The sequence below is a fragment of the Pristiophorus japonicus genome, chromosome 1 (assembly GCF_044704955.1).
Source record: "Pristiophorus japonicus isolate sPriJap1 chromosome 1, sPriJap1.hap1, whole genome shotgun sequence".
NCBI lineage: Eukaryota > Metazoa > Chordata > Chondrichthyes > Pristiophoridae > Pristiophorus > Pristiophorus japonicus.
The window spans coordinates 99,571,166-99,585,272 of record NC_091977.1 but is presented as its reverse complement, the minus strand read 5'-3'; the positions used below and the strand labels follow the sequence as shown (position 1 = coordinate 99,585,272).

Sequence of the window (14,107 nt, the reverse complement as noted above, 5' to 3'; positions counted from 1 at the left end):
CTAGTTACAGTTTGCCAACCTGAAAATGACCCATTTATCCCAACTCTCTGTTTTCTGTTAGTTAGCCAATCCTCTATCCATGTTAATTTATTATCCCCAACCCCGTGAGCTCTTATCTTGTGCAGTAACCTTTTATGTAGCACCTTATCGAATGCCTTCTAGAAATCCAAATGCACCACATCTACTGATTCCCCTTTATCCACATGTTCGTTACATCCTCAAAGAACTCCAGCAAATTTGTCAAACATGATTTCCCTTTCATAAAACCATGCTGACTCTGCATGACTGCATTTTGATTTTCTAAATGACCTGTTATTACTTCCCTTAATAATGGACTCCAGCATTTTTCCCAATGACAGATGGTAGGCTAACTAGTCAATAGTTTCCTGCTTTCTGTCTCCCTCCTTTCTTAAATAGGGGTGCTACATTTGCGGTTTTTCAATCCACTGGGACCTCTCCAGAATCCAGGGAATGTTGGTAGATTACAACCAATGAATTCCACTATCTCTGCAGGCACTTCTTTTAAGACCCTAGGTTGCAGGCCATCAGGTCCAGGGGACTTGGCCACCTTTCATCCCGTTAGTTTGCTTAGTACTTTTTTCTAGTGATAGTGATTGTTTTAAGTCCACCAAACCCGCCCCCCCCCCCGCCCCTGCCCACAATAGCCCCTTGATTATCAATTTTGGGGATGCTTTTAGTGTCTTCTACCGTGAAGACCGATTTAAAACATGAGACAAAACTGGCCAGAATATGGAGTATCATCAGTGAGCTGATGTAGAATCAGTGCCCGCTGGAAGGAGCACTCCGAGCATTTCCTCAACCAAGACTCTATCTTTGACGTGAGTGTCCTTGACTCCATCCCACAGCATGCTACCCGTCACCACCTCGGCACAATCCCAGCCCAGCATGAGGTTGAAAAGGCCACCCGACAGCTAAAAAACAATAAGGCCTTGGGAGCAAATGGAATTCCCGCCGAAGTACTAAAGCATGGCGGAGAAGTACTCTTGGTGTGAATCCACGACCTCGTTTCTCTTATCTGGAAGGAGGAGAGCATGCCAGGGGATCTCAGAAACGCCGTAATCGTGACCATATTCAAGAAAGGTGACAAGTCTGACTGCGGTAATTAAAGAGGAGTTTCCCTGCTGTCTGCCACAGGGAAAATCATCGCAATAATCCTTCTCATCATCTCCTCCCAGTGGCCGAAGAACTCCTCCCAGAGTCACGATGCGGATTCTGCCCACTAAGGGGCACAACAATCAAAGAAAAATGTAGGGAGCAGCATCAACCTCTGTACATGGCTTTCTTTGACCTCACAAAGGCCTATGATTCTTGTCAACCATGAGGGATTATGGAGTGTCCTTCCCAAATTCGGCTGTCCTCAAAAATTTGTCACCATCCTCTACCTGCTTCACGATGACGTACAAGCCGTGACCTTACCAATGGATCCGCCACAGATGCAATACAAGTGCAGACTGGGGTCAATCAAGGCTGTGTCATCGCACCAACACTCATCTCAATCTTCCTTGCTGCAATGCTTCATCTCACCTTTAACAAGCTTCCCGCTGCAGTGCAGTTAATCTACAGAACAAGTGGGAAGTTGTTCGAACTCTTGCCTCCAGTCCAGATCCAAGGTTGTTCCAACCTCTGTCATTGAATTACAATATGCAGACGATGCTTGCGTTTATGCACACTCGGAGTCCGAACTCCAAACCATTGTTGACGCCTTCACTGAAGCGTACGAGAGTCTGGGCCTTACATTAAACATCAGTAAGACAAAGGTTCTCTACCAACCTGCCCCCGCCACACAGTACTGCTCCCCAATTATCAAAATCCATGTGGACCACTTCCCATACCTTGGGAGCCTACTATCAGCAAGGACAGACATCGATGACGAAGTCCAACACCGCCTTCAGTGCGTCAATGCACCAATGCTCTTCTCAATCTTTCTCGCTGCAATGCTTCATCTAACCTCCAACAAGCTCACCGCTGGAGTGGAGCTAATTTACAGGATGAACGGGAAATTGTTCAACATCCTGAGAGACAGATTTGAAAAGACATGGATTAATCAAGGACAGTCAGCATGGATTTGTTACGGGGTGGTTGTGTCTGACTAACTTAATTGAATTTTTTAACCAGGAGAGTCGATGAGGGCAGTGCGTATGATGTAGTCTATATGGATTTTAGCAAAGCTTTTGATAAGGTCCCACATGGCAGACTGGTCACGAAACTAAAAGCCCATGGGATCCAGGGCAAAGTGGCAAGTTGGATCCAAAATTGGCTCAGAGGCAGGAAGCAAAGGGTAATGGTTGAAGGATGTTTTTGTGACTGGAAGGCTGTATCCAGTGGGGTTCCGCAGGGCTCAGTGCTGGGTCCCTTGCTTTTTGTGGTATATATCAATGACTTGGACTTCAATGTCAGGGACATGATTAAGAAGTTTGCAGCTGACACTAAAATAGGCTGTGTGGTTGATAATGAAGAAGAAATGTCAAATGGAATTCAATCCGGATAAGTGTGAGGTAATGCATTTGGGGAGGTCAAACAAGGCAAGGGAATATACATTAAATGGTCCTGACACTGAAAAGTGTAGAGGAACAAAGAGACCTTGGAGTGCAGGTCCACAGATCCCTAAAGGTAGCAGGCCAGGTAGATAAGGTGGTTAAGAAGGTATATGGAATACTTGCCTTTATTAGTCGAGGCATGGAATACAAGAGCAAGGGGGTTATGCTTGAACTGTATAAAACACTGGTTAGGCCGCAGCTGGAGTACTGTGTGCAGTTCTGGTCACCACGTTACAGGAAAGATGTGATTGCACTGGAAAGGGTGCAGAGGAGATTTACAAGAATGCTGCCTGGACTGGAGAATTTTGGCTATGAGAAAAGATTGAAACTGCTGGATCTATTTTCTTTGGAACAGAGGAAGCTGAGGGGAGACCTGATTGAGGTGTATAAAATTATGAGGGGCCTGGATAGAGTGGATAGGAAGGACCTGTTTCCCTTGGCAGAAGGGTCAACCAACCAACGGACATAGATTTAAAGTAATTGTGGGGAGGCTTAGAGGAGATATAAAGGGAAATTTCTTCACCCAGAGGGTAGTGGGGGTCATGGAACTCACTACCTGAAAGGGTGGTAGAGGCAGAAACACTCGCCAGATTTTAAAAATACTTGGATGTTCACTTAAAGTGCCATACCCTACATGGCTACGCACCAAGAGCTGGAAAGTGGGATTAGGCTGGATAGCACTTGGTTGGCCATGATAGGCTGAAATGGCCTCCTTCTGTGCTGTAAATTTCCATGATTCTATGATCCGCTATCTCCGGTCGAGTACCAAGTTTGTCCCAACCTTTGTCATTGAATTACAGTATGCAGACGACACTTGCGTTTGCCCACACTCAGAGACAGAACTCCAAATCATCATTGACACCTTCACTGAAGCGTACGAGTTTCTGGCCTTACATTAAACACCCATAAGACAAAGTTTCTCGACCAACCTGCTCCTGCCTCAAGTACTGCCCCCCCGATCATCAAGATCCACAATAAGACCTTGGACAGCGGGGATCACTTTCCATACCTTGGGAGCCTCCTGTCAGGGAGGGCAGACATCGATGACAAAACCCAACAACGCTTTCAGTGTGTCAGTGCAGCCTTCGACCAAGATCTCAAATCTGGCACCAAGCTCCTGGTCTACATAGCAATAGTGATACCCGCCCTCCTTTATGCTTCAGAGACATGGGCAACGTACAGTCGGCACCTCAAAGCATTGGAGTAGTACCATCAACGTTGCTGCCGCAAAATTCTGCAAATCCATTGGCAGGATAGGCGCACTAACATCAGTGTTCTCTCTCAGGCCAACATCCCCAGCATTGAAGCACTGATCACGCTCAATCAGCTCCGATGGATGAGTCACTTAGTCCGCATGCCTGATACAAGACTCCCGAAACAGGCACTCTACTCCGAGCTCTGTCATGGCAAGCAAGCCCTAGGAAGGCAGAGAAAATGCTTTAAGGGCACCCTCAAAGCCTCCCTGAAAAAATCTAACATGCCCACCGACTCTTGGGAATCCCTGGCCCATGACCGGTCAAAGTGGAGAAGAAGCATTCGGGAAGGAGCCGAATACTTTGAGTCTCTTCGTCGGGAGCACGCGGAAGTCAAGTACAAACAGCAGAAGGAGTGTATGAGAAACCAAGCACCTCACCCATTTGTCCCTTCAACTATCACCTGCCCCACCTGTGATAGAGTCCGTAGATCCCGCAGTGGACATACCAGCCACCTCAGAACTCATGTTAGTGCGCCGGAAGCAAGTCATCCTCCACTCCGAGGAACTGCCTAAGAAGAAGATTTCGGTATGCTACCAAAGAAAGGAATTGCATTAATATAGCAATCTTTCATCACCTCAGGATATCCCACTGCTAATGAATTATTTCTGAAATGTAGTTACTGTTGTTATGTAGGAAAATACAGCAGCCAACTTGCACAGCAATGGGACAAATTAATCTGTTCTGGTGATGTTGGTTGAGGGATAAATTTTGTATGAGAAAACTCTCCTCTTCTTCAAATAATGCCACGAGATCCTTTACATCCACCTGATCAGGCCCATGGAACCTCAGTTTAACATGTCATTTAAAACACAGCACATTTGCAATGCACCACTTCTGCAGGAGTGCACTGAAATGTCATGTTGAAGTCTTAGAGTGGGGTTTGAATCTATAATGTTCTAACTCAGAGGTGAGGACTCTCCTACCGAGCCAAGCTTAACCAACAACAACAACAACTTACATTTATATGGAGCCTTTAACATAATAAAAAGTCTCAAGGTGCTTCACAGAAGTGTTATAAAACAAAATTTGACAGCGAGCCAAATAAGGAGAAATTAGGACAGATGACCAAAAAGGTAGGTTTTAGAGAGCATCTTATAGGAGGAAAGAGAGGTAGAGAGGCAGAGAGGTTTAGGGAGGAAGTTCCAGAGCTTCGGGCCTTGGTTGCTGAAGGCACGGCCACCAATGGTTGAACGATTATAATCAGGGATACACAAGAGGGAAGAATTTGAGGAGTGCAGATATCTTGAGAGTTGTGGAGCTGAAAGAGATTTCAGACATGGGAAGGGGTGAGGCCATGGCGGGATTTTAAAACAAGGGTGAGAATTTTAAAATCGAGGAGCTCCTTAACCGGAAGCCAATGTAGGTCAGCGAGGGGTAATGGGTGAATGAGACTTGGTGCAAGTTAGGACACGGGCAGCCGAGTTTTGGATGACCTTAAGTTTAGGCAGGGTATAATGTAGGACGCCAGTCAGGAGTGCGTTGGAATAGTCAAGTCTAAAGGTAACCATTGGAGTTTGGTTTACCCACTAGGGGATCTTTACCATTTTCATCATTGAATTTAGGGGTGTGTACTGTATGGTGAGAGCAACCAGCTTACTGGTCTTTAGGAAAGCCGGAGACTGAGACGTCAGACAGAAGTTTTGAAGTTGGGATGAGATCTGAAGGTTGAGGCCGTTTCAGTTTTTAATTGGCAAACTCAGCTCATGTGTCATGGTGTAAATGAATCTCATGAATAAATAATACCTTAAGTTAAAATTTGTATTATATTTGACAACTGTACCTTGTTGCAATATAAAAGGAATGAGTACAGATTTTAGAATATAAAAATACATTTCGAAGTAACTTTGATCCAAGGTTAGGCAATATATGCTGGAGACATAGTTTTAATGTGTATCATCGCCATGAAGTCTCTCCTTAAGTAGTATCTATTTTTAAAATGTTAGTGAGCCCTTAAAAGCCCAGTTTCAAAGCATGGCAAGTTACATGTAATTTTTGCTCTGTCTGTAGATCCATCAAATATACAGTAATGAAACATTTTAATTTTATGTTTACATGGAAAAAGTCGTCTCAGGTTATTCCCATGTTTTCGTTCTACTACACATTCCGACTCCTCGGATTGCTCAGGACATGTAGTTGAATAAAATAATATATAACTTGCCATTCGACCTAGACCGTCGGTCATTATATGCATTCAGACTCAGAGCTGAAAATCAACTGGTTACAAATTATGCAGTGTGAACTCTGTTGTACATACAGTGCTCCATGGCATATACTTTTATTGTGTCAGTGTTGGTTGATACAGCTCTGCTGTTGTCTTAGGTTTCTGTGGATTTGAAATTACCCCGGAAATACTGTTTCATTGGCAGTCGTTGACAGTGTGTAGGTAGCATAGCAACTGCACCTCGACAACGTGAAAGTCTGCAATTACATTGCATTAGCGTCAGAATAAAGCGTGGTTAAATCTGGAGCAGATACATCAGCAATCTTAACTGTCGACTGGAAGCAGTAAACGCAGGGCGTTATGTATTAGGATTAGCGGTGACATATCCGGGATAAACTTCTGCGCAGTGCATCTTAGCTACCTGCAAATTATTGGCGATCTGAGGTATATAGTACCATACTCGTTAAAAGAGTTACAGATATATATTTCACTGTTTACACTGGAGAATGAATTTGACTTCAACTGTTTGCAGCAGGCAACACGAAATGGCCCTGGCAAGTGGCCACTGGATTAAGAAAGAAGTCAGAGGAGACCCTCCATGTCCGAGGTAAATTGCACAAAATGAAAATGAGCAGTTTTGGATGTAGAAACTTATCTAACGGAACCAAATAAGTATAATGTTCATTATATTTATGTTTGTTTTGCAACTTTGGATAATGGAATAAGTTGTATGCACGTGTACGCAGTTTTCCATTAGCTACACAGTATACTATTAACCAACTATAAATACTACGCCACTATGGACCAATAAATGTATTACAATTAACGCCCTGGTACTGCAAATCCCAGGATACTTGTGCATGAGGTACACCGTTTGGCCTATCTTAATTCATACATCTAGAAAGACCCTGAATCTCTCCGCCCGATCATTTTTAAATAATTAAGATAAACTTCCTGCAATTTGGGCCTTATGTTAGGACGTATTCCAGTAGACGGTGCCAAATCTGACCTGCACTTAAAGGCAAGTAGCAGCATATGAATATTGTTTTTAAAGTCTCCAAATAAATTGTAAATAATTTCCAGCCTTTGCTATGGCTTGGTGGAGGCAGGAGGAAGGAGTGTCAAGCAAAAAATGAAGTGAAAGGAAGCCCAACGTGAACACAACCTGGAATACAGTCTGTGGCTGATTGACCATGTGGGGCAGCACTAGATTCCCTGTTTGATGGCTGGAAAAGTTGGTGTGCTGCTGCATGAGGTAGATGTGAGATGGGCATTTCAGGGTGCTGTACCTATATGACAGCAGGAGGTGGCCAGGCTCAGCTATTTGTACAGTGCATGGATGCTATATACTATATTCTGTACTCTTAGAACCCTGGTACCTGGGAAACATTCTATGGTCTGTTGTGATGTGACTCCTTTCCGCGGAGAAACTGGTGAATGTGGTGCTCCTTGCAAACAAGGGACTCTGTCACTTGTTTGATGCATCAGAGGAGAAAGGGAAAGAAACAGGATATGAAGTACAGTAATGAGAGATGTAAAAAAAAAACATCGTTGTGATGCAAGTGATATAAGAAAATTAATTTGACCAGAAAAAATAATAATAGTCAATGCTGTGAAAAATGGGGTCATGTGAATGTACAAAGCATTCCAAACAAATTTGGAGAGGTAGAAGCATTAAGAACTATGAAGGGATATGGTATACAGTAGTAGTTATAACAGAGACTTGGCTTAGGCTTGAACAGTACTGTGTATTCCTTGTTTTAAAATTTTAAGAGAGAGAGGGAGAAAAAAGCAGCACAGTGGCAGTGTTGGTGAAGGATCCGATCATAGTGCTAGAACATAAAGATGTCCTGGGGTTGCATTAAGGCAGAAACCATATGGATAGAGTTAAGAAATAGACAGGGAAATGATAAAATTCTTGGTGTGCATTACAGGCCATCAAACAGTGACGATGAGCTAGAGAGAGGATCTCCAGACAGTTCACACATACACACATATATGTATAAAAAAACAGGGCAATGAATGGGAATTCAAGACTGTTTCCCAGTTCAGTGTATTTCTAGTCCAGTGAGTAATAAAACAATTGGTTCACTGAATATAAAGGACAAAAACAGTCATAGATAAGAGTACCAAACTGGAAAAAAATACTCAGTTCAGTGAGATAAAAAGCAATCTGGCCCAAATTAACTGGGCATAAAAGTTAGCAAACTAGTCAACAGATCAGCAGTGGAAAATTTTCAGATATGAGATGCGTGGAGTACAAAATAAATATATACTAACAAGGGAAAAAAGGGGTGCTTCAAAGTACAGAGTTCCATCAATAAATAGAGAAATATAAACTAAACTGAAATTAAAATGATAAAGTTGGGTCTAACAACACTAAAGGTAATTATGAGGATTATGTCAAATGTGGACATGAACAGGGAGTTTAGAAGGGCTAAAAGGGACTAGGAAAAAATACTAGCAGATAGTATTAAAAAAAAAAGTAAGGACTTTTATAAGCATATAAAAAGTAAAATGCAAACTATGTGGCCTGCCCAGCGAAGCTGATCGAGTGTGGTCAGTGCTTCAATACTGGGGATGTTAGCCTAATTGAGGACACTGATGTTGGTGCACCTGTCCTCCCAAGGGATTTGCAGGATCTTGCGGAGACATTGTTGGTGATATATCTCCAGCGACTTGAAGTGCCTTCTATACATCGTCCATGCCTCAGATCCATACAGGAGGGCGGGTATTACTACAGCCCTGTAGGCCACGAGCTTGGTGGTAGATTTGAGGACCTGGTCTTCAAACACTCTTTTCCTCAGATGGCCGAAGGTTGCTCTGGCGCACTGGAGGTGATGTTGAATCTCCGCATCAATGTCTGCCTTTGTTGATAGGAGGCTCCAGAGATATGGGAAATGGTCCACGTTGTCCAGGGCCGCGCCATGGATCTTGATGATTGGAGGGCAGTGCTGTGCGGCGGTGACAGGCTGGTGGAGGACCTTTGTCTTATGGATGTTAAGCGTAAGGCCCATGCTTTCATATGCCTCAGTGAATACATTGACTATATCCTGGAGTTCAGTCTCTGAATGTGAGCAGATGCAGGCGTCGTCCGCATACTGCAGTTATGTGGAGCTCCTTCATGGTAAACGAGCCAAAGGAGGACAGCGGAAACGTTATAAGGACACCCTCAAAGCCTCCCTGGTAAAGTGCGACATCACCACTGACACCTGGGAGACCCTGACCGAAGACCGCCCGAAGTGCAGAAAGTACATCTGGGAGGGCATTGAGCTCTTCGAGTCTCGACGCAAAGAGCATGAAGAGGCCAAGCGCAGGCAGCGGAAGGAGCGCGTGGCAAATCAGCCCCACCGACCCCTTCCCTCAACGAATGTCTGTCCCACCTGTAACAGGGTCCGTGGCTCTCATATCGGACTGTTCAGCCATCAAAGAACTCACTTTGGGAGTGGATGCAAGTCTTCCTCGATTCCGAGGGACTGCCTATGATGATGAAAAAGTAAAATAATAGTTAAGGAGAGGGTAGAACTGCTGTGATTGAAAGAAGTCTAATTGTGAAGGATGAAGGCACAGTGAAGATATTAAATACTTTGCAGCAGTTTATACAAACAATGGTGTGAGTCAGAACATAGGTGTACCAGAGGAGGGTATGGAACAATTGATAGACCTAACCATAAAAAAGGAATTGTGTCAAAAAAATTTACTGGATCTTATGGTGGATAAATCGGCAGGCCATGATGGCATCATCCCAAGACTGTTGAAGGAACCAAAAAAGGAGTTAGCAGAAGCCCTGGTCACAAATTTCCATTCCTCTTTAATTATGAAAATTGTGTTGTGGTACTCTCATACCTTGTTCAAGAAGGGAAGAGAAATAAAGTATAAACTTGGTAACTGTAGACCAGATAATCCAACATTAGTTGTGGGCAAACTCTTAGGGCCCGAAATTGCCCCTCTCAGAAAGCCCATTAGCGCCTCTGGGACGCGCAAATGGGGCGCTAAAGGGTTTTCGCTTCTGGGCGACGGCCAGAGTGCCCCCTCCCTCCTGAAATTGCACCCGGAGCTCCACCGGCGAAAAGTGATTTGCTGCGTGCCCCGCAATTAGCGCACCAGCGCAGCGCACATGCGGCGATGATGTCATCGCCGTGTGTGCGACCCCTTATCGCCCCGTGCCGACCCCTTTGCAACCTTCGGTGCAAGAAGCTGCGGTGGCTGTGGCGCCCTGGCTGCCTTAAAGGGAAGGTGGTAGCGCAGCGGCCGTCATCTTTTTTCTGTCGGCCAACTATTTAGTCAGCCTGAAAATGGTGGCTCCGGGTGTGGCCGGGCCGTCAACATGCACACAGCACCCCCTAGGGGAGTGCCGGGCCACTGGCCCGGCCGATACCGTCCCTGGTGGCCCAATGGGCGCTACTAAAGAGGTTGCAGAGTTCGCAGCGGCCTCCCCTTTAAAAGAAGGGGAGGGACATTGTGAAGCGTTAGCGTGATGCGGCACGTCTGCGTTACACTGATGTCATCAGTGCGGCGCTGGTGTGCTGAGCACGGTGCTGAGTGTTGCGCCGTGCGAATGCCTTTCGAGCGGCGTGCAAACGCTCCATTAGCACAACAAAGTTTTTTTTCACTCAAAGAGGCCAATTCTGCGCCACCGCAAAAAAACCCCATATAATTTGAATTGACCATTCCAAACTCAGCGTGGGGCATTTTCGGCCCCTTAGAATCCATAATTTATAGGATGATACAGTCCAGAAGGAGCCCATTCGGCCCATTGTGCCTGTGCTGGCTCTTTGAAAGAGCTATCCAATTAGTCCCACTCCCCTGCTCTTTCCTCATAGCCTTGTATTTATATTATTCCCTTTTGAAAGTTATTATTATTCCACCACATTTTCAGGTAGTGCATTCCAGATCATAACAAATAGATGCATAATTCTTTTTCCTCATGTCACCTCTGGTTCTTTTGTAAATTATGTTAAATCTGTGTCCCCTGGTTAATGACCCTTCTGCCGCTGGAAACAGTTTCTCCTTATATACTCTATCAAATTTCGTCATGATTATGAACAGCTCTATCAAATCTCTCCTTAACCTTCTCTGCTGTAAGTTTCTCTGATGAAACGTCTCCACACATGCTGCCTGACCTGCTGAGTATTTCCAGCATTTTCTGTTTTTATCCCAGTTTCTCTAGTCTCTTAACATAACTGAAGTCCTTCATCCCTGGTACCATTCTAATAAATCTCCTCTGCATCCTCTCTAAGGCCTTGACATCCTTCCTAATATGTGGTGCCCAGAATTGGCCATAATACTCCAAGTGGGGCCCAGCCAGTGTTCTATAAAGGTTTAGCATAACTTGCTTGCTTTCATACTCTATGCAACTATTTATAAAGCCAAGGATCCTGTATGACTTGACTTGTCCTAGCACCTTCCAAGACTTGTGTACGTACACCCCTCTGTTCCTACACCCCCTTTAAAATTGTACCATTTAGCTTAAATTGCCTCTCCTCATTCAACCTACCAAAATGAATCACCTTTCATCTGTGTCAAATTTCATCTGCCATGAGTCCTCCCATTTCAGTATGACCAACAAGTCCTGTGGCAAAATTATGCCATGGAGCCTCTGATTAGCTTCGTACCATTGACAGCCTCAGACTGACTGCTGACTAGGATAAAGTCAGCCTCAAACATACTATTCAAAATCGTTTCAGAATATATTGAAACGAAGGACATTACAATCTATATTTCTCTCAATTACATGAGAAGAACAGCCATTCACATGCTATTAATTACAAAGGAAGTTTGAATTGAATGGAATCGCTTGGCAGTTGCTTGGAATGAATTGTTGGATGGGTACCATAGCAAAAATCAAACCATGCCTATCAAGTTTATCCTGACCTTTTCATGTCTCTTCCACATCTTGAGATGCGAATATCACTAGATTGTAATATATATTCTATGCAGACTGAAGAATCAACAGACATTACCTGACTTTAGCCCTATCTGTCCTGTGGCCACTAAAAAATAACTCAATAAGTAACCCATCATGGACAAAAATGCTTCATTTTTGTCACAAAGGATCTTTATGGTCTCAGGTCCATCTCATAGCATGCTTTGATATGTTGCATAAAAACAAATGTTTTTATTAAGCCAATAATAAATGAGAAGATGTGAGTTTATCAGTGTTTTTTAACATGAGTAATTGCTTTGATGGGAGAATGAAAAATTGAACATATGGACATTTTTGAGCTTGTAATTGGAATGATAAATATATTCATTAAATTCTGGTTGATATTTGTGGTATTGCACTCGCGAGTCAAGACCAAGTGTAGTCTTGAGATGAAGCAGGGTTAGAGGGCGGGGAATAATTGTACCATGACATGTAGAGGTAATTCAGTCCCCATTTTATAGTCAGACATGCTGTCCTTATTTTTTGTATAATACTATGATTTTATATTATTAATAGTTAAAGAGTAAAACTGACAACAATTTGGGAATCAGGGAAGTAGAGTTGGTTGGAGCATAGGAATTAGATTTGACTGCTCCTGCCAGAGGGTGGTTGGTGCGTGACCTCCACCCGCTGCTTCCACCCCACCATAACCCTGTTGCAAATAGAGCTCTTTGACATCGCAGAGTGGCCTTCCAACAGGATCACTGCCATCAAGTGGGAGCCCACTGCTGCTAGGGGAGGAAAATAAATGCAATGATGCAGAGCAACAAACATTTAAAAGGGGTAGAAGAGCTTCAAATATCGGCATTATATTGTTCCGCAGTTAATCAGAACTCTATTTAAAACAGTCTAATGAGAAATAAAAATGAAAAAATGCATTTATTGTGGATTTTACACAGTAGAGACTATTGATGTTCAAAGACACAGGCAAATGCACATCTTTGAATTCATTATTACTACTAAGTAGTTTATTTTAGTACCACAATTAGATTGTAAATGTCTGTAGGTTATGTTTTACTGCAGTTTTCATTGTTGCTGTATTGCTCATGGTGAAACTGTTTACACTAATACTGCATTGTTATTGTGAGCTTTACAATTGCACTGAGGAAATCATAACTCTTACTTAGCCTCATTTGCAATATAATTTTCTTTGTTTCTTAGCTTTCATCAGATTGAGGGCTATTAGTTCATGGGAATGTCACCCAATATTGCCATCAATAGGGGCCAACAGAGCAGGTAGAGAATAAATAAAAGCAGAGAATGCTGGAAATCTCAGTGGGTCAGGCAGCATCTGTGAAGAGAAAAACAAAGTTAACGTTTCGGGTCGACGACCCTTCATCAGAACTGCCAAATGTTCGAAAAGTGCACATTCTTAAGCACTGAAAGGGGGAGGGGAAGTAAGAACAAAAGGAAAGGTCTGTGATAGGGTGGAAGGCAGGAGAGATTAGAGAGACAATAGGAATGATGGGCTGAATTGAAATTGTTATGACATAAGTTAGAAAAGGGTTACTCTGGATGGGATGTGAATGGCCGGTTAATGACCAGCCTAACCAGTCTCCATCCACCACCGCCCTCCTCCGTCTGGCTGAACTTGTTCTCACATTGAACAACTTCTCCTTTAACAAATTAAGGGTGTTGCTACGGGAACTCACATGGATCCTAGCTATGCCTGCCTTTTTGTGGATTATGTGGAACATTATTTGTTCCAGTCCTACTCGGGTCCCCTCTGTTAAGCTCATAATAAAGTAATGTAACTGAGTACTGCAGACAATGAGTAAGTGTGATCTTAGCTCCTTTATTCAAACTCCAGAGTGCCGGTACAGCATGGGAGACCTGCTTATATACTGTGCTCCCAAGGGATGCTGGGATCCCTTGGGACTCCAACAGGTGACGGTATGATACAGATTGCCGAGGGTTGCATACATAACATCACTCCCTCCCAAAGTCAATAATATATTTATTTACAGGGTGAGACGATCTGGGGCTTTTCGCTCCCTTGTCGATCGTCTCGGTACAAATGCAGGTATGGGTGAGTTGGTTGGTTCTTCGCTGGGCTGCTGGGCAACTGATCTTGCCGGGCTGCTGGGGATGGTGAGCTTAGTTTTGTGGTCAACCATGATGTCGGTTGCTACTTGTGTGTGTGTTGGAGGGTCGAAGTTGGTGGTGTCCTCTTCGGGTTGCCTGTGGCTGTTTGTGAATTGCACTT

The 14,107-nt window shown here is 43.8% G+C and overlaps 1 protein-coding gene across 1 annotated transcript in view; it reads left to right on the top strand.

Annotated features, from left to right (window-relative positions):
* Positions 1 to 6,520: 6,520 nt before the first annotated feature.
* LOC139228397 (rab9 effector protein with kelch motifs) overlaps positions 6,521 to 14,107 on the top strand; it is a 194,141-nt gene continuing 186,554 nt past the window's right edge. The window contains exon 1 of the mRNA XM_070859885.1: positions 6,521 to 6,582. Within this exon, the coding sequence (XP_070715986.1) occupies positions 6,521 to 6,582 (62 nt within the window). The remainder of the gene's footprint in view (positions 6,583 to 14,107) is intronic.